Here is a 22,064-nt window from a genome sequence, read left to right as displayed (position 1 = left end):
GTGATCCATCCAATGTACAGGACTATTTCTAGTTAAGGATACCCGTGATCCATCCAATGTACAGGACTATTTCTAGTTAAGGATACCCGTGATCCATCCAATGTACAGGACTATTTCTAGTTAAGGATACTCGTGATCCATCCAATGTACAGGACTATTTCTAGTTAAGGATACCTGTGATCCATCCAATGAACAGGACTATTTCTGGTTAAGGGTACTCGTGATCCATCCAATGTACAGGACTATTTCTAGTTAAGGATACCTGTGATCCATCCAATGTACAGGACTATTTCTGGTTAAGGGTACTCGTGATCCATCCAATGTACAGTACTATTTCTAGTTAAGGGTACCCATGCAGCAATTATAAATGTAAACAAGAGTTCCACTAAGAGCTTCTTTTTGGATATATTTCCTGTTTGGAGTTATTTCCCCTTTTTAACTTATTCATCTTTGAATTTAATACAGTGTAATTCTTATTCCTTGATAGCAGCATTGGTAAAATATATAACTGGTAAAGAACAAGTGCTCTTGAATATCTGTTTTATTTTTCTTGTTAATTTCCTTTTTGTTTCCTACTAAGACTTTGAACAATTGCTATTCTATGCAATGGACTGCAATATGCGCTACATATGGAATGTGCCTGTAGAAATGAATATGAACACACATTTCATAAAAATTCCTAAACAAATTTAACCTGCATGGTACATTTACTGTTCAGTAACATTTGTGTAAGGGTGCAGTATCACCCATTGACCAAATACCCACTGATTATCCACCAAATACCCACTGATTATCCACCAAATACCCACTGATTGTCCACCAAATACCTACTGATTATCCACCAAATACCAACTGATTATCCACCAAATACCTACTGATTATCCACCGAATACCAACTGATTATCCACCAAATACCCACTGATTATCCACCAAATACCCACTGATTGTCCACCAAATACCCACTGATTGTCCACCAAATACCCACTGATTATCCACCAAATACCCACTGATTATCCACCAAATACACACTGATTGTCCACCATACATGTGCTGAACACTCATCAAATATTCACTCAATTTCCACATATTTCCCCTGAATATCTATTCAATGTTCACAGAATAACCACTAAATATCCACTGAATATTTACCACATATTTATTGAACATATACAAAATTGACCAAGGAGGACGATAGGATAAAGTGCAAGGGTACGTATTTGTGTAATGGTGCATGTATGATAACGAAACAAAAGATGAGACAGGTAATGAACAGGTGAAAAACTGACAGGTATGACAATCAACACTCACTGATTTTGCTGTACACTGTCTCCCAGCGGTCATTGAAGGAGTCTAAATCTGAGCTCATCTGGTCCGGAGACTTTGACCGCTTCACTAGAGACTTGCCGTGGGACGTCATCTGTTCTACACGATCCTCATTGGTCTTCATAGCCTTTAACTTGACCTATAGGGTCAGAGAGATTGTATAGTTAAAGTTGTACCTGTATGTCAGAATGTAAACTCAGAAAAGGTAACAAGAAGTGACTGTTCCCATAATAACCAAGAAAAGCACGTCTTACACTGCTGCCTGGTTTATTTCTATTTTTCAAAATGTTGTTTTGTAGGCAAGGCTTCCAATATTTCCCTTACATTTGGCTGCAAACATTTTGTAGTCTAATCGTGTGACTGATTATGACATTATCGACAGGATCTTTGCTTCATGAAAAACATTCCGAACAAGAAAGTAGCACGATGAGTATCCTATAAGGCCTCTCTAATCCATGGTTGAATTATTACAAAAAATAATTATACAAATTATTTGTTTGGTCAACTATATGAATAAGAGCATTATCAATATTACTTTAAGGACGAGCGCAGATAATGGCGAACACTTTTGAAACTTCTGAAACTACGATCAAAGAGTAAAGATGAAATGAGACAATTTTTAAAATAAACATAACCAATTGGAAAAAGCCTGAACAGGACAAAACAGAACATTTAGAGTTACCTACCCTGCACTGTTCCAACTGTTTTGTGATTTCTGTCGCCTCCTCTGCAATGTGTTCGGCTGTGCCGACCCACTTTTCATAGCTGCCGAAGAGCACCTGGAGAGCATGAAGCTCGTCATAGAACTTCTTGGTCTCCATGTTAAGGTCAACCTGGACCTGTGTGTCCGCCAGCAGCCTGTGGAGTTGTTCCCACCGCTGGTCCAGCTCAGTGATCGACTTCTGGAGAACGTCAAACGGCTCACCAGCTGTCAACAAACATCAACATCCGCACTGTGTTACACCATCAAACACCGAACAACTACACATGTAAGATTTACGAAGTTCAGAACACTTCACAGTTCTTTACCACATCTACAAATGTACTACTGTCTCACTGTAAACTTGTCGAAATTAAAGCTCTTTCCCAGGTGACAGCAAACAATGACATTTCTACTACATTCCAGTTCCACGATAAACAAGATCACACTACAGCAGTCAAAAATCCAAACCGTTTCCGGCTGTTCGAAAAAAAGCATGTGTTTACATACCCACTTTGTTATTATGCAGTAACGATAACAAGCACAGACTGAAAATAACGAAAAATTTAAATATCTGCCGTTATTTTGTCTCTGTTTTAATACAACATCCTCTGTTGATGTCAGTAGCCCAGAAAACAGCAACCTAGCTAACTGTCAAAGTGTGTAGATTTATAAACATTGCCTCCCGACACTAACATTCACCGACAGCGTTTATACATAGAGCAGTCTCTTTACATAATAACACATAGGCGCAGGGTAAATGTTCAAAACATTTGAGTAATATTAACAGCAAACATAAGTTTGGTCATTTTCAGTTGAAGTTCATAACAGTTTTTTAAATATCTATATAAAATATATACTACAAGCAATTTTTCAGAAACTCAATCAATGTCACGAAGTTCATATTTTAAAAAAATCTGCATAAATAAATCTTATTTTCTTAAGAATTTATTGATATTTACCACTCTGACAAAAAGTATACTAGCCTTTTATAACTCTTCCGTCAAAACAGATAAAAACACACAAACTATCAATTGTAGCATTCCACTGAACAGCTGGTCTTCAGTTTCAGTATATATAGCACATCTTAATTCTAAAACATCTGGTTCTCATTTGTAACTTTAAAACAAAAGACAGGACAGACATTCTGTATCTGTTGGTGGGATGTGTCGCAGTACCACTAACTTTTAACATGTGCTGACATTATATGCATGTGCTTATCCACAAATACACTGTGCACCAGATCCATTGTTCCAGTGCAAAAAACCTGATCTGTATACAATTGGACACACTTGAATCATTTTCAATTACTCAAGACGTGGGCTCTACTGATATGTTAATCAAGATAACAGCTGATAAAAAAATTACATGTATCAAAGTTGTAATTTGTTACTCTGTATGTTATCATGAAAATCTGACCTCATTTGCAATGAAGGAAGGGAAGTAACTCTGTCAAGGTAAGTCAGTAAATGGAATAAGGGGGAAGGAAGACAACTCTGTAAGGTTTAATGCTTTACAAAACTGGAGACCATTATGAATTTCTTCATGAGAATAATTAACATCAGTGTTTATTAACTCATTCACCCCTGAAACTTCATAATGAACTATGCCACCCTTTGAATTTGAAGGGTTCAAATGCGTTTTCAGGGGTGAATGAGTTAAGACTGAATCATAAAATAGTGTCATATGACTTAATTAGCAATTGTAAGAATGTGTCGAGCAAAATTAATGCTTTATTAAAACACCAATGAACAAGTAAACCTAATCAAGATTGTTTTTTGTGAATTAAACTTCTTTCATTTTTGTGAGTCTGTTCTGCTCTCAGTTTGCTAAATAATGAACATGAAAGGGGGAAAAAAGAAACACAGGGCAACAGAACTTGCAGTTAGATTTTAAAACATTTTAGCATTATATACATGTACATATGTAAGGATAGTTGGTCAGATTGCTATCTGTTGTTACCCAACATATTTAATGTCAAAAGTCAGTCGAGCATGATATTGAAATAAATAAGCCTGTGTGAAAACTTCAGCAAAGCATTTAACTACGCCAATCTGTACACTTTGTACCTACATCTCACACTCTGTTATTTTGATTAAATTCTTCTTTTTCTCAATCATACTAAAGCCACTGTAAAGAAACTATAAACAACATGATTATTCAAGTCATCTCAAGTTTCATGCCACATTTCTGTTTTCCCCTTCAGTAGATAATACGGTAGACAGAACACTTACACATCTTGAATTCTGTCAACATACTCCTGCCAAGGGAGAGAACTTTGTATACCTCAGTCGAGTGCGCCTTTACATCATTTTCTGTGTCCTGTAGAAAATAAAACAAATCATGAAACTTTTAGTTCATGGATAATTATCAATCAATGCCATCATACAATCACACATTTCCGTTTTATAAAATAATTCAGCAAAATTCAGTACCTATCCCAATAAATCTTTTGCATGGTTTTTAACATATATACATATTTTTTATAACATTTTTCTCGATGTTCAAGGTCAAGCTTGAACAAAATGTTGAGTCAGTAGTATGATATGATGGCTGTTCTCATGTGCAAAGGACTTAGAGAAAAACAGGAAAATACTCATTGTTGAAGTAAGAGGAATGTAGTGTTACAACAAAAGTGATAACATTGGGTCAATGTGTGTAACTAAACAAAATGTTAAGACAGTAGCTACAGATATAATAGGGTGTTTTTTGCACAAGGCATATTCCCCTGATTAGTCTAGTCTACATAGCTGTACAAATGGGAACCAGCATAAAAGTAAGTATTTATGAGAAAGACTGGTGTCCTCCCAATGGACAATCATGTCCTCTTAGAGTTGAGGTCATCGAAAAAGGGTTCACACTCCAACTGTATCGCCAACTTGGTTTGAGACACTAGAACTATATAAGATTACAGAAGATGTGGGTAAATACCTGTACAAGGTCAAGCTTACAGGAGATGTGGGTAAATACCTGTACAAGGTCAAGCTTACAGAAGATGTGGGTAAATACCTGTACAAGGTCAAGCTTACAGAAGATGTGAGTAAATACCTGTACAAGGTCAAGCTTATGGAAGATGTGAGTAAATTCAATACCTGTACAAGGTCAAGCTTACAGAAGATGTGAGTAAATACCTGTACAAGGTCAAGCTTACAGAAGATGTGGGTAAATACCTGTACAAGGTCAAGATTACAGAAGATGTGAATAAATACCTGTACAAGGTCAAGATTACAGAAGATGTGGGTAAATACCTGTACAAGGTCAAGCTTACAGAAGATGTGAGTAAATACCTGTACAAGGTCAAGCTTACGGAAGATGTGGGTAAATACCTGCACGAGGACAAGCTTACAGAAGATGTGGGTAAATACCTGTACAAGGTCAAACTTACAGAAGATGTGAGTAAATACCTGTACAAGGTCAAGCTTACAGAAGATGTGAGTAAATTTAATACCTGTACAAGGTCAAGCTTACAGAAGATGTGGGTAAATACCTGCACGAGGACAAGCTGTTCCTCAACGGTGAACTTGTCCTGTGGGGACAGTGAAGCATCATCTTTCGTCAACATCTCCAGTGCAGATTCTGTCTTCTCGAACCAGGCAGTCAGCTCTGTCATCTCAAAGTCGTACTCCTTGCGTGTTGCTGTGTCAACCTTTCGTTTCTTGGCTGATGACACTGTTGGTGACCTCAGTGGTCCCTCTGCAGAAAACTCTGACATCATTTCCTCCGAAACTTTACTCAACTCCACTCCAGATCCTGCAATCTGAAATGCAAACAACATCCATGGTAAATTAATTAAATACCAAGACTTCAAATTCATAAAATGACAGAAGAAATTTGATTGATTCGATGACATAATGTCAGTGTACAAATCTAATGCATTTTGATTATCATTTAAACTTGGAAACATTGATTACTTCATTACGCCGATGTCAGCACTTTGCCTGAAACATTTCTGTCTGTTTATCTACTCTTTGTTGAGCTGAATTGTACCGCCACACATTCATCTCCAAATTCAATGTCATAAAAATATAAAACACTTGTTTGAATAAAGAGGTATACAAGGCCTGCAATGCAAAATATCTTTTGATACATCTTAAATCTTAATACCATTTCAATTTCTCAACTTCTACCGTAATATCCTATACCATCAACCTCATTTTTGAGCGATCATCATTACAGCAACACATTTTAACTGGAAAAGGAATTATCTCAAAATAGGTGCCATTGAGTCTTCCTTGACTTTATATTGTTTTATTGTCATTTTAAGTCAATAAAGGCTAAAAACTTTGACATTAAGAACAGATATCAAAGAAATGAGATATTGAAATATCAAAGCTCTGGAGTTCATATTTCTAAAGAAGAAGATTACAGCTGAAGCTCTGGAGTTCATATTTCTAAAGAAGAAGTTTACAGCTGAAGCTCTGGAGTTCATATTTCTAAAGAAGAAGATTACAGCTGAAGCTCTGGAGTTCATATTTCTAAAGAGGAAGATCACAGCTGCTAGTTTAGTCAGTCAGCTTGTATCAGACATGAAAGTTAACTGGTAGTAAAGTTACCTGGTAGTAAAGTTAACTCGTAGTAAAGTTACCTGTTTGCTTTGCATCTCCATCTCCCTGACCAGTTTCTCCCATCTCTCCTGGAACCCCTCCAGTTGGGAGCTGATCTGCTGGACAGTCTGTTCATTGTCCACGTACTGGACAATCTGCTGACCACACTCGTTGAGCTCGTCAAATCTCTGGACCTGCTCCACCATATCTGTTTCAATGGCCTGACAAAGGATAGGTTGAAACATTATGATCAGCATGGATAGTAAAATAAAATAAGCCATCACAAAAATTGAAGCACAAATATATCTGCCAGCGAAATAGATGTAAACATAATGATTAATCATCATAGTACTATATAGATTATGTCAAATTGCAACAATTTAAATATTTGTATCAAAATATGGATCCTAAAAGTAGTTTCAATATACATGTACATCCAATCTTGTTGATGCAACCACCTCAAAACCAGACCACCTGTGTTAAGTAACCACCTGTGTTAAGTGACCACTTTAATTGTTTCCCATTGTCATGATTGTGAACTGAACCTGCATAAGAGACCACCTGTATAGAGAGACCACTTTTTGGACTTCCGATGGATGGTCTTTTAATACAGGTTTAACAGCACACTAGCCAACACATTATGACAATCAAAACACTGTGTTGCCTCTCACCTTCAAGTCCTTGACCTGTGTAATGACCTTGTCAGGGTCGTTAAGGTCACACTCCCTCATTTTACTGAGCACAGACTCCTTCTCCGATAGCCAATCAGAGAACATAGCCTGCTCCTCTGAAAAGTGTTGCCACTTGAGGAGAATCTCCTGTAGGAGGAGCCACTGTTGCTCGGTCCAGTTACAGATGATCGCCCACCGTTTCCCCAGGCTCTGCAGCTGGTTCTCCATCACCTCATAGGCTACAAATATAGGTCACAGTCATCTAATCATTAAACTTGTATATCATATAAATGAAGGTCCAATTGAAATACTATTAAGCTTTTGTCATGTATGCTTGAATGATTCATAAAAAAAAAAAAAATGATAACCCAATTTCCTGACCAAAGAGATTCTGTGTAAAGTGAAACCTGTCTAATCTGACACCAGTGAACACATATTGGTCAGATTAGCCAGGATGACAGAATACACAGGTCTTCTTAGGCAGTTTTTATCAGAAATGGGATTAAAAAATTATGTCTGATTAACTAATTCACCCCTGAAGACACATTTGAACTCTTCCAATTCAAAGGTTGGAATAGTTTATTATGAAATTTCAGGGGTGAATTAGTTCAGCAGAATATCAGAAACCTCAAGGGTTTGACTAGACAGGTTCCTGTGTAATTACAAAAAAGTGTTATTCTGTGTACAACTCTGAATTTACAGAGTTGAAGTGCTCATCCTTGTTTAAATTTGCAGTTTCGTCATATGGCAAAAACTGTGAAAAGATCATTATCTCAAAAACTATCTTGTATACATTAACAAACCACTGGTCTGCCAGAATCTATCACTCCTGTGTGATGAAGAGAGAGCTATACCAACCCAAGAAAATACAGATTTCTTATGTTTAGCACAAAGCTTTGCCGAGTGATGAAAATCATATAAAGATTAGGATTTCTGTCTGCTTCACATAGGAGTGATTAATGAGATCTTTATGCAAAAAAAAACACATAATAGGATGTGTGATTTCTTAGATTAGGTAGAGAAAGACAGGTATATCTTTTCCTTGGCCAAAATGGAAATGCATCAGTGAACTGTGGGAGAAAAATACATTACAGGAATCATCCCCAGTTTTACCTTGCTCTGTATTGTCGTCGTCGACGATGACCACCATGTCCCTTAGGTTGTCCACCTTCATCTGTTGATGTTCTAGCTCCTCCTGTAGTTTCTGTAAGTAAACAAATGAATCATCTAGTGTAAAACAAAGTCTTGTAAACATTTTTCTGTTGTAATTCTAGAAACAAAATCACTTTTGAATATCCGATTTCGCGATGACATTAATCACACCTACGCAAATTTTTATATATGTTTATCTATAACCAATGTTTTTGCCTAGGTGCCAAGGGACCAAAAGATAAACAGGGATTTTGATATATCAAGCACATTTAAGGGAACCTACATATAAAATTTGAGAAAGATCCCTCTGGTACTTCTTGAGAAATAGCGATAACAAACTTTCACTATCAAAATCCAAGATGGCTGCCTGTCGGCCATGTTGTTTATCCGATCAGTCTCGAAAGTTCCCTGCACAGCTATGGACCAAGGGGAACCTACATATAAAATTTGAGAAAGATCCCTGTGGTGCTTCTTGAGAAATAGCGATAACAAACTTTCAATATCAAAATCCAAGATGGCTGCCTGTCGACCATGTTGTTTATCAGATCAGTCTCAAAAGTTGCCCTGCACAGCTAAGGACCAATGGGAACCTACATATAAAATTTAAGAAAGATCCCTCCAGTACTTCTTGAGAAATACCGATAACAAGAATTGTTTAAGGATGGTCGATGGACCAAGGACGGACCACAGACCACGGAGTAGTCTAACTGTCTTCCTGATCATTTGTAGCATTTCAAAAAACAAATTCGGCAGTTTTGATTGGCCTTACTTCAAAATGTACATACATCTTGCCTGTAATATCGATTTCTGATATATGACTTAGGTTCAATATGTAAAGGTCTCTATTTTTTCTAGTTTATTCCAGAAACTAATAATTTAAAATTTAATAACTAAAAGTGTCTAAATGGGGGCCAAGTTTCCACCTTTATCCGTACAAATGTCATACTATTGGCCCCTTTCCTTTATCCGTACAAATGTCATACTATTGGCCCCTTTCCTTTATCCGTACAAATGTCATACTATTGGCCCCTTTCCTTTATCCGTACAAATGTCATACTATTGGCCCCTTTCCTTTATCCGTACAAATGTCATACTATTGGCCCCTTTCCTTTATCCGTACAAATGTCATACTATTGGCCCCTTTCCTTTATCCGTACAAATGTCATACTATTGGCCCCTTTCCTTTATCCGTACAAATGTCATACTATTGGCCCCTTTCCTTTTCCTCCTGATCCTTCTCCATGTCTCTCGCTTTCCTCAAAAATCCTGAACATCCTTTTTTCTCCGACATATTAAACATTTTCAATCTGTCATAGTTTAATTTTGCAGGGAAAAAACATGAAATTATATTAATCAATGCGGACATTATCACCCAGTGTAAGGGGAATCCCTTCATGAAATCTATACACAACTAAAAGCAGATAGCAGCATGTTACTAGCTGTTCTGCCTTGGCATTTAGCCAGCTTCCCTAATTGTATATATCTTTTGATGGCTATTAACGCCTAACATCTTTGCACCAATAAAAAAGTCTCAAAACTAAAACAGATCACCGATTTTCTACAAACCTACCTTTACTATGAAGAGAAAAAAGAGATTCTAATTTATTTCCGTAATATATCAATTCAGCAAAATAACCATTACACTTTTATGGATGCAAATGTAGTGTTTCCTCAAAGTTTACGAGTACGAGCTTGCATGAAAACATTCTGAATTTTTATGAAAACTAATGAGAAATTTCTGGAGCTATACGAATGATGAATATGTGGTGAACACGTATATAATTCAAATGATTCTCCCTTAGTGGTGACCGAGGCCTTTATACTACACAGAAACCCTGTTCCCAAGTTCCGCAGAAGTGTTATTTTCAACACCTCTGTAAAAGACTTCAATTGCAAGACAAAGCACATTCCAACACTTAAAACATGACTTCCATCAGGCAAGTGATGGTTTTGAAAAATGCTAAACTTGTTTGGCTCATTTTGATCAATGTGTTTTTTAGGATTTTATTGCATGTTGAAACTTCAGGAATTTCATCACAACATCGCTTAGACTTTTTGCACAGCAAAGAAAAGGCATGCATGGCATTTGAGCTTATCGTTCCGATACCTGCACCTTGCACTAAGTTCTCATTAACCCTTTATTTATCTAGAGAGACTTAATAATCACGTACAACTCATTAAAGGACTTACTTCTTCATAAACACTGAATGCTGTCAAAAAAATTGTTGATCAAAAAAATAAAAGTTATATAAAAGTTCTTCCAACAATTTCCTTGCCCAATAAAGCTGTCAACCACACGGAAGACCCTCCGCCGACTTTGCCCATAAAGTTTCAGACAGGTCTTGTCATTACAGTCTACATCCTTGGAATGTTTGATGATTCAGTGCACGACGCAAGCTTCATTCAGAACCCGACTTTAGGAGATTCTGATTCTGCAACTTCAAATTACTCATCCATCAACATAACAAATCAAATTTAGCCCCACAATGTTATCAATATTTTATCAAAATGAGTCTGTTGACCCAAACCTCCTTTGAATGGGAATAAAAAAAGTCTATCATAACAATAGTGTCAATGACTGGGGTCATACAGTGGCCACCTTCGGCTGAGAATGATACTTGTATCATGCTCGGTGTACCAGAAATCAATAACCTTAGCTTACTGCACTAGAACACTTCCAAGAAGCATATCAACCAAGTAAAAGTACAAAAGAAAACATATTTTTAATCTACTAATGCATGACAGATCTAACTATGTGGTAAAATTAAGATTAATATCAATTCCGAAATTGATACACTTCATGTCTTAATGAAAATGGATCATTACCAGCTGACACACAACATAATAACACTAATTTATCTAAAAACTAGCTGCTACCAAGTTTATCAATGAAAATCTAAATATGATTCAATTACTTTGACTATGAATATCATAATTATGTCAAAATGCTTTATTTTCAGGACCTTATAAGATAACACAACACAATAGAAATATCAGTAAAACTAGTGTAAATGGTGATGAAAACAGATTTCCTAACGCATCTTTAGGATAACATATACATGCCGTATCTTAATTACAATTACAGCATGAAAGTCACGAAAAAATAACTTCTAAAAATGTTCCCTCGGCATTGGACACATTTCTTGAAAACTTTAATTGATCCTAGGAAAAGATGTGTACTACCTCCAAAGATTGGCTTTGTATGAAATCTCTCAAGACTTGTGATTTCAGATCACATGATCATAATATTGTTCAAAATGGCAGACGAAACACACCATGTGAACACTATACATGTCACACACTTTACTGGTTAGTATTAAATGATTTTATTGAAGAAAGCCTGTCTCCCTTTCTAGCACTCCGTGCTCATATATATTTACCCTGTGATCATCCACTTGTTTTCGAATAGCTGCCAAGTCTGATCCTATTGGTTCCTGGTTTTGAATGCGAGCCTCAGTTTGGCTCATCCAATGAGCAAGCTCATCCAACTGTTTCTGTTGAAGTTCCATCAGGGCTTTGTGTAAACTGAAAACATAATTTTAAAACAACATACATAAATGAACTCAAATACTTAGGCATTTTTGAAAGAGAACAAATTCAAATCAACAAATTTAAATGTAAATTGTACAAAATAAAGTAGCAAGGCAGTTCTGGTGATGTTTTTGATAAACATGATTACATGTGTTACAGGAGAGAAAAAAAGCCAGAACGGGGTTTAAACCCAGGACACTCCAAACTCTAGACAGAGGCTCTACCAATTGAGCTACCTGGTTGCCAACAATCGACCCAGCCAGTTTTGCTACACATATATATATATGTATGCTACTGATTTTTTTCATCATCCTCCTTTTTTGTGTTGTTTTTTTTGTGGATGGAGGGGGTGAAACTTAAATATTACAATTCTACGAGCAAGTCAATTTTGCTGCAGTCTGTTTGACTTTCAATAATATAGAACCAATATCAATGTAATGAATCTGAAAGAAAACTTTGTTCAGTATTAAACATATAGCCGAAGCCTGTGCTATGTGTCTACAGTGAGAACAAACAGACTGTTGATACGTCTAATCAATGAGTTCGCTTTATTTTGATCATAGCAATCACATTTATTTAAAATCATGAATATTTAATGCCAAAATACCGGAGCAAAAACGGGATGCGTTTGGCGCCATCAATCTCTGCGAGACCATCAGCGATAGCCTGCCATTGTTTACCTTACTGTCTGATGACAGTGCTATCAGTGATAAGTTTACCGTGTAGTTTCCCCACCTCTCCTATCACTTCTCCGATAGTGTTTATTGTTTGTTATATATTTTTCTGCGATTATACATCTTACCCTTATAGATACTACACTTACTGTCTACTTCCTATAGGATGTCCTTAGAACCTTCCAAAGAATCTTTCATTATCACCAAGTGAAGTTATACTTTGAGTTTCTTTAGATTCTATTTGCACAAAGATCATGTCAAAAACCAACCTCTTTTGCCTCAATAAAACTTTCATGTCATACACCCACCCTTTTATCAATATAAAATGGCCTCTCTAACAGGTTATAAGGTCCTTCAGAAGAGGTTACCTATCAGGACACATGGTGTTATAGGATATGCAAAATTATGAAGTCCTGGATATCCAAAAGTGGTGTTTCACATGAATTTCCTTTAATTAGATTTTGTACGACTTCACTGTTAAACTTTACTGCAAGTGAATGCTTGAGCAATTTTAAAGTAATGGTGGTGGTGGTGGTGGTGGTGGTGGCGGTGGTGGTGGTGGTGGTGGTGGCGGTGGTGACGGTAGTCAGGTGGTGAAGTGGATAGTGTACTTGCCTTCACCAAGACAGCCAGGGTTTGATTCCCTGATCAGATGTGAAGAGGTATATGGGGTCACCCGCCCGACCACGTTGGCTAGGGTTTTCTCCGGGTACTCCAGTTTCCTCCCACTGTAAGACATTCCCCCTCCCATTTGCACACGACTATCCAGGTTAACAAGACTGATTAATATTAATCTTATAAAACTAGTTTTATAACTGTTGCTGAATAAATAAACCTTAATAAGAGAAAGTGTGCACACGTCTTTATTACTTTACAGGAAGAGAAATCATTCTAATAAAGGTAGACCAGAGTTTTCTTATCCGAGTCACCTGTGTCAGAACAGCATGTGAAACAGATACCGTTATCAACAGTAAACACCGACACTCTTCAAGTCTTCTCCATGATGTCATCTACCTCACAGATCGTCCATCAACAACCAAAGTTCAGTTTTTTGACACGATAACCATATTTTCTAACAATGATAATCTTCATTGAATGGATTTTCAAGATAAGACACGGCCACACTGATCTTGAATCTAAAATAATCTTGCTACAAAACGAAATTTGAAATTTCTCCTTGATCTTAATTTAGTCTTCATTCTGCAACAAAAAAATACTTCCTCAGAGGAGAAGTTGGCAAATGACCCTTGAACCTTGATTCCAAAATAATGCAACATTATTGGAGTATATTAGGTTTTCTAAACCATCAGTGAAAAATATTCCAATGTTAAAAATACATTGGCTTTAATGTTGGATTATCAGTTACATAACTAGATTTCAAGTCGGCATTCAAACAGATTTGTTTTTCAGTTTTAAAATAATCTAAGCAAAGTTCTGATTAATAATTTAAAGTGCATATAATCAAATAAATGTTGAAACCCGAAAAGCTTAAATTGTGCTTCCTCGTACAATTACAACCTTAATGCTATTATTTCGTATCATTTGGAGAACATCTAGTGCAATCACTTTTAAGCATCTCAACGAAACTGATCTGCATCACCTAAATGGTTGAATGTTAAATGGATTTGCATGTATAACAGGATATTGACAAACAATAGCCTTAGGTTTAAGATCAAAGCACTGTTAGTGTAACAAAGGCCACTGCACGTGAAATATTTTCATGGTTTTTTTTAATCTATAACAAAATTTGGCTTTCAAAATGATCATAAACACACGCAACACATATAAAAACGGTTGTATTTGTGAAAGCAACAATGAAAAATTTGCATTTGAAAATTTCAATTCAACTTCTGTGTATATATCTCTAAATGGTTATGAACTCCTGTGCGAATCTGTGGTTTAAACATTGATCCAACCCTAGAACTTGTTGTCTCTTAATGAACTGAAACTGAATGGAATTTGAATACATCAATAAACAGTCACCTGATATCGTTATACAGAGAGTTGATAATTGTATTTAACATGAACAGAAGTATTGTTCAAAGCGACAAAAAAACAATAAAACCACCTTATTCAATATCTAGCATGCAGATTTAAGACTGAAAAGTATTTGAAACTAGCACCTCTGATTCTAAACAAAGTAATTTTAGCACACAGACTCCATTGGGCCCCACCCATCAGCCCCTGGGGGTCATTCAGGGCTGATATGTGCATACAATCAAACTGCTATCCAATACTGATAATACTAACCCAAATTGAATTACTTCCAATGGCAATTAAACAAATGTTGGTCCAAAATGTGATTTCCCTATATAAACTATAGTAAAGTTTACCCCCTCCCCAGGGGGAAACGTGAGACCCCAGGGTCAAGAAATTCACAATTTCAGTAAAGCACCTTAAGACCCTTCCATCTATGAAGAGTATTTGATTCTACCATATCTGGGTCTTGAGAAGAAGATTTTTGAAATTTCAGTCAATTCAACCCTTTTTGGCCCCACCCATCAGCCCCTGGGGGTCAGTCAGGGCTCATAGGTGCATACTATCAAACTGCTACCTAATACTGATAATGCTAACCCAAATTGAATTACTTCCAATGGAAATTAAACAAATGTTGGTCCAAAATGTGATTTCCCTATATAAACTATAGTAAAGTTTACCCCCTCCCCAGGGGGAAACGTGAGACCCCAGGGTCAAGAAATTCACAATTTTAGTAAAGCACCTTAAGACCCTTCCATCTATGAAGAGTATTTGATTCTACCATATCTGGATCTTGAGAAGAAGATTTTTGAAATTTTAGTCAATTTTACCCTTTTTGGCCCGGCCCCTCAGGCCCCTGGGGGCTGGGGACCATATAATTCACAATTTAGTTGACCTTTGGCCATGGAAGGTTTCTGCAAAATTTCATTGAAATTGGTTTAGGGGTTTAGGAGAAGAAGTCGAAAATGTAAATTGTTTACGGACGGACGACGGACGACGGACGACGAACGACGAACGACGGATGGCGACGGCCAAAAGGCGATCGCAATAGGTCAATTGAGACTTTGTCTCAGGTGACCTTAAAAATCTTAATTGTAATCAAACTAAATAATTTTGTTTGGTTTGGTTTGTTTGTGTTTTACGTCCTATTAACAGCTATGCTCATTTAAGGACATGCCAGGTGGTGGTGGTGGATGAAAGCCAGAGTTCCCGGAGAAAAACCACGGACCTACGGCAAGTACCTAGTGACTGCCCCACGTAGGCCTCGAACCCGCGACCCAGCAGTGGAGAATGAAATAATTTTGTTTCTGAATGAACAACAAGTTACTTTCATTGTTCAGTTGTGTTAGTATTTTCTTAAAGATTATGAACAACAATTGCAACTATCAAGGTGGGTAAACATGCATTAGGGACAATTGTTAGGCCCTTATTTAATGTGTTGATTTTTCTATGCATAGAAGTGTATGGTATGATATACAAATTCAAAGAAGAGATGACCAGACAACATCAACTGAGGAGTCTTAATTGGCAAATTGAATCCAGCTTACATGATTCAGCCCACTAGGTGGGCCCGTCATGTTAAATGACTGGTGTCCTTCCACAGGACGAAACACACAATCAAAGAGATATGCTCTGTAGGCTGCCATATCACTTGTTACACTTTCTTTTTACTTTTCGTTTTTATTGTAGCGGAATTGTTAGACTGGCAGCTTGCACTGAAGGAAATCGAGAGCAGTGGACACCTGAATCCCCTTTTATCAGCTACTACATCAATGACTTAGATCAATTACAGGTTATTGAACAGGTATTTACAAGTGGTTGCTCAACATGTATCAGAATTAACTAAGGCATGTTTAAAGACAACCTTTTAACACATGGAAGTCTATAATGTAGGAAGCACCTGGTGAAAGGAGGAAGAAGTGCCTGTTTCACACACACTCTGCAGGGTAATTAGGCGTAAAATGTGAATTACATAGACTCATTAGTGTAATAAGTCATGACAAGTGTATCACAGGGCTTCCTGGCTGACAGACACACCATACATAGATACTAGGGGATAGCACTACAGGTACTGATGCTGGGGGATAGCACAACAGGTACTGATGTTGGGGAATAGCACAACAGGTACTGATGCTGTGGGGATAGCACAACAGGAACTGATGTTGGGGGGAAAGCACAACAGGTACTGATGCTGGGGGATAGCATAACAGGTACTGATATTGGGGAATAGCACAACAGGTACTGATTCTGTGGGGATAGCACAACAGGTACTGATGTTGGGGAATAGCACAACAGGTACTGATGCTGGGGGGATAGCACAACAGGAACTGATGCTGGGGGGATAGCACAACAGGTACTGATGTTAGGGAATAGCACTACAGGTACTGATTCTGGGGGATAGCACAACAGGTACTGATGCTGGGGAATAGCACAACATGTACTGATGCTTGGGGGATAGCACTACAGGTACTGATTCTGGGGATAGCACAACAGGAACTGATGTTGGAGAATAGCACAATAGGTACTGATGCTGGGGGATAGCACTACAGGTACTGATGCTGGGGGGATAGCACAACAGGTACTGATGATCGGGGATAGCACAACAGGTACTGATGCTGGGGGGATAGCACAACAGGTACTGATGTTGGGGGATAGCACTACAGGTACTGATGCTGGGGGGATAGCAAAACAGGTACTGATGCTTGGGGATAGCACAACAGGAACTGGTGTTGGGTATACTATAACAGGTACTGATGTTGGAGAATAGCACTACAGGTACTGATTCTGAGGGATAGCACAACAGGTACTGATGCTGGGGGGATAGCACAACAGGTACTGATGCTGGGGGGATAGGACAACAGGTACTGATGTTGGGGAATAGCACAACAGGTACTGATGTTGGGGATAGCAAAACAGGTACTGATGTTGGGGATAGCACAACAGGAACTGATGCTGGGGGATAGCAAAACAGGTACTGATGTTGGGGATAGCAAAACAGGTACTGATGCTGGGGGATAGCACAACAAGTACTGATGTCGGGGATAGCAAAACAGGTACTGATGCTGGGGGATAGCACAACAGGTACTGATGTTGTGCAAGTAGCTGGAGATGGGGTACAGGTCTGGGTGATGGAGTTTAAAATAAAGGGAAACTTGTACAATTTGTACAGATACTGGGAAACATACAACACTTCACATGTAGGTACTGATGCTGAGCAAGAGGCTGGAGTTTGGGTAGAGGTGGTGATGGGGGTAGTGGTATATAATAGATACTGATGATGAGGGAAGCAGATGCATTGTACAGATACAGAGGGGCATACAGCATTAAACAGGTAATTATGTTTTAGGTTGGGGTAGGGGTTTCCCCTGTATTCTTCTTCAATAAACCCTTAATTATCCTGTTACTCAACAACCACTGTCTAGCTTATATAACACACAGGTACTTCTGTTATGACATGAGGGGTACAACATTTACTGAAACATCATTGCTCATTCTACAGCAGCCAAAACATGAGTTGTAGGTAATTATCTAAATTTTGGAAGATAATTCTCAAATTTGGCACCTCAGTGCTATACATCATACAGACCTATAGCTTCTTCCTGTAAGCCAGGCCCCTGTTTGTATCTATAAGTAAATTGACCAATACCCTGTGAAGTTAACATGATATTTTACATCCGTCCTGTGAACTGTACATGATTTCCTCAACAGTAACTGAATTCTGAACTCTACCTGTATTACAATTGTTTGGCATCAGCCCAACACCTATATATATATAGAGAGAACTATAAACTCATACCCCATACCACAAATTTGAAATTAAATCTACAAGACAAATTGGCCACACATTGGTCAGGTCAGTAACACCTCCTAAATGGCATATGGCAGGCGTCAAGAGTGACCTCCTCTTTGATGAGATAGCCAACTCTCCCTCACATACAAAATATAGATACTCTACCCTACCAGTAACAGAGAAGCAGGTTGTTCTGTGGAGATAGAGTGAAGAGATAAGGAGATAGAAGACACCATTTGTAGTTCTACCTCCCCCTAATGCAGTCTCTGTATCAGCAATAAACAAGGATAATGTACAGATTTGATATTCAGACAGTATCAGGTCGGTTTGGAGTACAGAGCCAGGTATCTATACTGCTCCAGGCACAGGTACTCTGTAGTAAGTGGTGGTAAAACGCAGAGGAGTTACTAATGGTTTGGTTTGATTGGGATTCTACGACTTTCCACCATGTTATATGACTTGTAATGATTATTAAGTTGAACTTAATCATACATTAAAAGTTATGTGACATTATGGACTTTATAGTTCAAACTCATTATGGCGCCATTGAAGTTGGGAGAGGGTGAATGTGACATGATGTAGCTCCCTATGAAATGAAAATGAAAGATACTATGGCTATAAGATGGAATAGGACTATAGAGTGACATGAGGGTGTGTGGCATCTTGTGGTCGGGTGGAAATGGTGGTAAGTTAGGCTTTAATTGGTGGCAATGACCAGGAAGAGAGAATGGTACAGAGGATTTTAAATGTCTTATGTTGGTTGAGAGTGGTTGGGGTGGTGATAGTTGAGAAGTATCAATGGGAATGATGCTGTAAAACTGATACAGGTGAATGATGCAGAACCTCGACATAAAATACCTTCCCTATCAAAAACATAAAATACCTTCCCTATCAAAAACATAAAATACCTTCCCTAACAAAAGCATATCGCTTATTTCATGAGCAAATAACAGTAAAATAATGGTGTAACTAATTGAAAAGATATTCCACAATGAATCAGATAGAAGTTTGAGATGATATAAATAGTACTCTAACAGTAGTCTGGTTTTGTCTATAATAGCTGAAGCAGCTAGGGCTACAAATAGGACCCAGTGGTAAAAAATGTAGACAGAGCATCAGGGTGAGGAGTATCAGGATTTAATGAAGATCAAACGCAATCCAGACATGTTGATATAATTGTAAGCCAGGGCATGCCACAGCTAAGGCAGCAGGAATGGTGTAGTCTACAAGGGTTTGATAACCTCATTTCACACTGGTACAAATGAAATTATACTTTTGATACACCTAGAACATTTATCAATCCCATGACCTCAAAACCAATCAAAGTCATGTAGAAATCTTTTGGAACAATGTTTGAACACATCTTACAAAAATTTGGTGCAATCTAGTGATCCCATAACCTGAAAACCAATCAAGGTTATTTAGAGTATTTAGAACCATACTTAAATACAGCTAACAATACCAATCTTTGAAAACATAGGTGAACTTTACTTAACATAGATTAAACACCTGAGGTTTCTACATACCTGTACATGTCATCATTGGTGATGTCAACATACAGGTGTGACATTGGGGAAATGGAGGGTGTGGCAGAGCTCTGGTTCTGACTAACCAACACACTGACCCAGACTGACCGAGGTATAGACTGACCACTTACAAAGTGATTACAAAGACATGTGCCCATGTGATATATATAACACAGGTCTGTCTATAATTATAACATCTTGGCCTGTAATGATTGAGCTCATGATGGATCCAAAAGATGCCAAATCATATCAATGATATATACGACACATGGACCAATACTAGTCATATAATCTGTTCCTCATTTGTCATAAAACATAAATAATGATGGAGAGAAAGACAGAGGGATAGACAAATAGACCATCTAGTCACATAACCTGTTTCTCATTTGTCATAAAACATAAATAATGATGGAGAGAAAGACAGAGAGATAGACAAATAAACCATCTAGTCGCATAACCTGTTTCTCATTTGTCACAAAACATAAATGAGATTGAGAGAGAGACAAATAAAATAAACCATCTAATCACATAATGTGTTTCTCATAGGTCACAAACAAAATTACGCCTGAGCGATAGAGATCGAAAGACAAAAACTGTATCTCATGTCATAAAAGTAAACAAGCGAGAGATATAGACAGATCACCACTAATCACATAACCTGTTTCTCATTTGTCATAGAATCTATATTTACAACTGGGAAAAGATGGCAATCTACGGGGGAACAAAACACACAAATAGTCTCGGAGGTATAAAACAGGCCGAGAATGTAGACAGGAATCCTGGTAACAACATGTAAACACTATAGGCTGTAGCATCACCTACCACAAGTTTATAATTTCTTTATGTTTACGATTCAGATAACTTTACACTAGCTCAGTGGTGGGTTATCTAATTAATTAGTCACCATGCCCCAGGTCTGTATAATGTGTAGCATGCTGTGCTTATCATGGTATGCTATTTTTGTGATTAAAATGCTACACATAGTAAATATATTTTGCAGCAATTATATGACGCATACTTTCTTCTATTCATTAGTAACTAGTGAGCCTTGTTCTGTTCTTGAGATGACACAGCCAGCTAGATTTCTAACTCTTTCCAACTTCATATTGTCCATTTTCACTTCAAAAGGAAATGGTTTCTCTCCTTCCACAATATCTTTTCTCCTTTCATAATCAAATCCCTTTGCACCCATAAGGGCAAAGTTCATCTCCCTGCACCATACCTACATCCTTTCCTAATCTTCCCCCTTTCCACCACTGAGGGACAAGTTTCTCTCCCTACACAATACCATTGCTCTTTCTCAATCAAATCTTTGCATCCATAAGGGCGAATTGCATCTCCCTGCACTATACCTCAGACCCTTCCTAATCTTCTTTCCACCCCTGGCCTCCGTCTTAAGGATACTGAAGTATCTAGAAAAATCTAAACTCTAGTAATTTTGATCACTTGGATGTCTGATTCCAGATTTGACAACACCCCAAGTTTTCAAAGTAGGGGGAGATAAGCTGGTAGTAAAATGCATCTGGAAAATTCTTTACAAAAACTTAGTGGCTGATAGCCGGTCCAAGACTTTGTACTCACCAGCTCTGTCTGTGTATGGTCTTCATTCGGAGGTCCTCCCAGCGGTGATTGAGTAACCCCATCTGTACTCGGATCTCACTCTCCTCCTCCTCAAGGATCTTGCCTTCAGATATCAGGTCATTTCCCTCCTTAACCACAAGTCCTATGCTGTCCTGGTGTTTGGTCAGTTCCAACATAAATACCTAGGAAATATAAAACAAAATATAGGTCAAATTACCTGTACATTTTGAATGAAAATGTATCCAGATCCAGGTCAAATAACATCTGGAAAGCCTAACAAGGTCAAGGTTAAAATACAGCTAGAAAGACTAAACAAGGTCAAGGTTAAAATACATCTGGAATGCCTAACAAGGTCAAGGTTAAATTACATCTGGAAAGACTAAACAAGGTCAAGGTTAAAACACATCTAGAAAGACTAAACAAGGTCAAGGTTAAAATACATCTGGAAAGCCTAACAAGGCCAAGGTTAAATTACATCTGGAAAGAATAAATAAGGTCAAGGTTAAATTACATCTGGAAAGACTAAACAAGGTAAAAGTTTAAATACATCTGGAAATACTAAACAAGGTCAAGGTTAAAATACATCTGCAACGAC

The 22,064-nt window shown here is 37.7% G+C and overlaps 1 protein-coding gene across 1 annotated transcript in view; it reads right to left on the bottom strand.

Moving 5' to 3' along the window:
• The window catches only part of LOC110451606 (dystrophin-like), a 172,870-nt gene that overhangs the window by 73,230 nt on the left and 77,576 nt on the right, over nucleotides 1–22,064 (bottom strand). The window contains exons 11-19 of the mRNA XM_021499727.1: nucleotides 21,470–21,651; nucleotides 11,771–11,915; nucleotides 8,352–8,442; nucleotides 7,239–7,477; nucleotides 6,609–6,788; nucleotides 5,511–5,780; nucleotides 4,258–4,345; nucleotides 2,010–2,251; nucleotides 1,309–1,462 (exon numbers count right to left, since the gene is read on the bottom strand). Of these exons, the coding sequence (XP_021355402.1) occupies nucleotides 1,309–1,462; nucleotides 2,010–2,251; nucleotides 4,258–4,345; nucleotides 5,511–5,780; nucleotides 6,609–6,788; nucleotides 7,239–7,477; nucleotides 8,352–8,442; nucleotides 11,771–11,915; nucleotides 21,470–21,651 (1,591 nt within the window). The remainder of the gene's footprint in view (nucleotides 1–1,308; nucleotides 1,463–2,009; nucleotides 2,252–4,257; nucleotides 4,346–5,510; nucleotides 5,781–6,608; nucleotides 6,789–7,238; nucleotides 7,478–8,351; nucleotides 8,443–11,770; nucleotides 11,916–21,469; nucleotides 21,652–22,064) is intronic.

The sequence above is a fragment of the Mizuhopecten yessoensis genome, unplaced genomic scaffold (genome assembly GCF_002113885.1).
Source record: "Mizuhopecten yessoensis strain PY_sf001 unplaced genomic scaffold, ASM211388v2 scaffold6135_1, whole genome shotgun sequence".
In the NCBI taxonomy this organism is placed as follows: Eukaryota; Metazoa; Mollusca; class Bivalvia; order Pectinida; family Pectinidae; genus Mizuhopecten; species Mizuhopecten yessoensis.
This window is presented reverse-complemented; position numbering and strand designations above follow the sequence as displayed.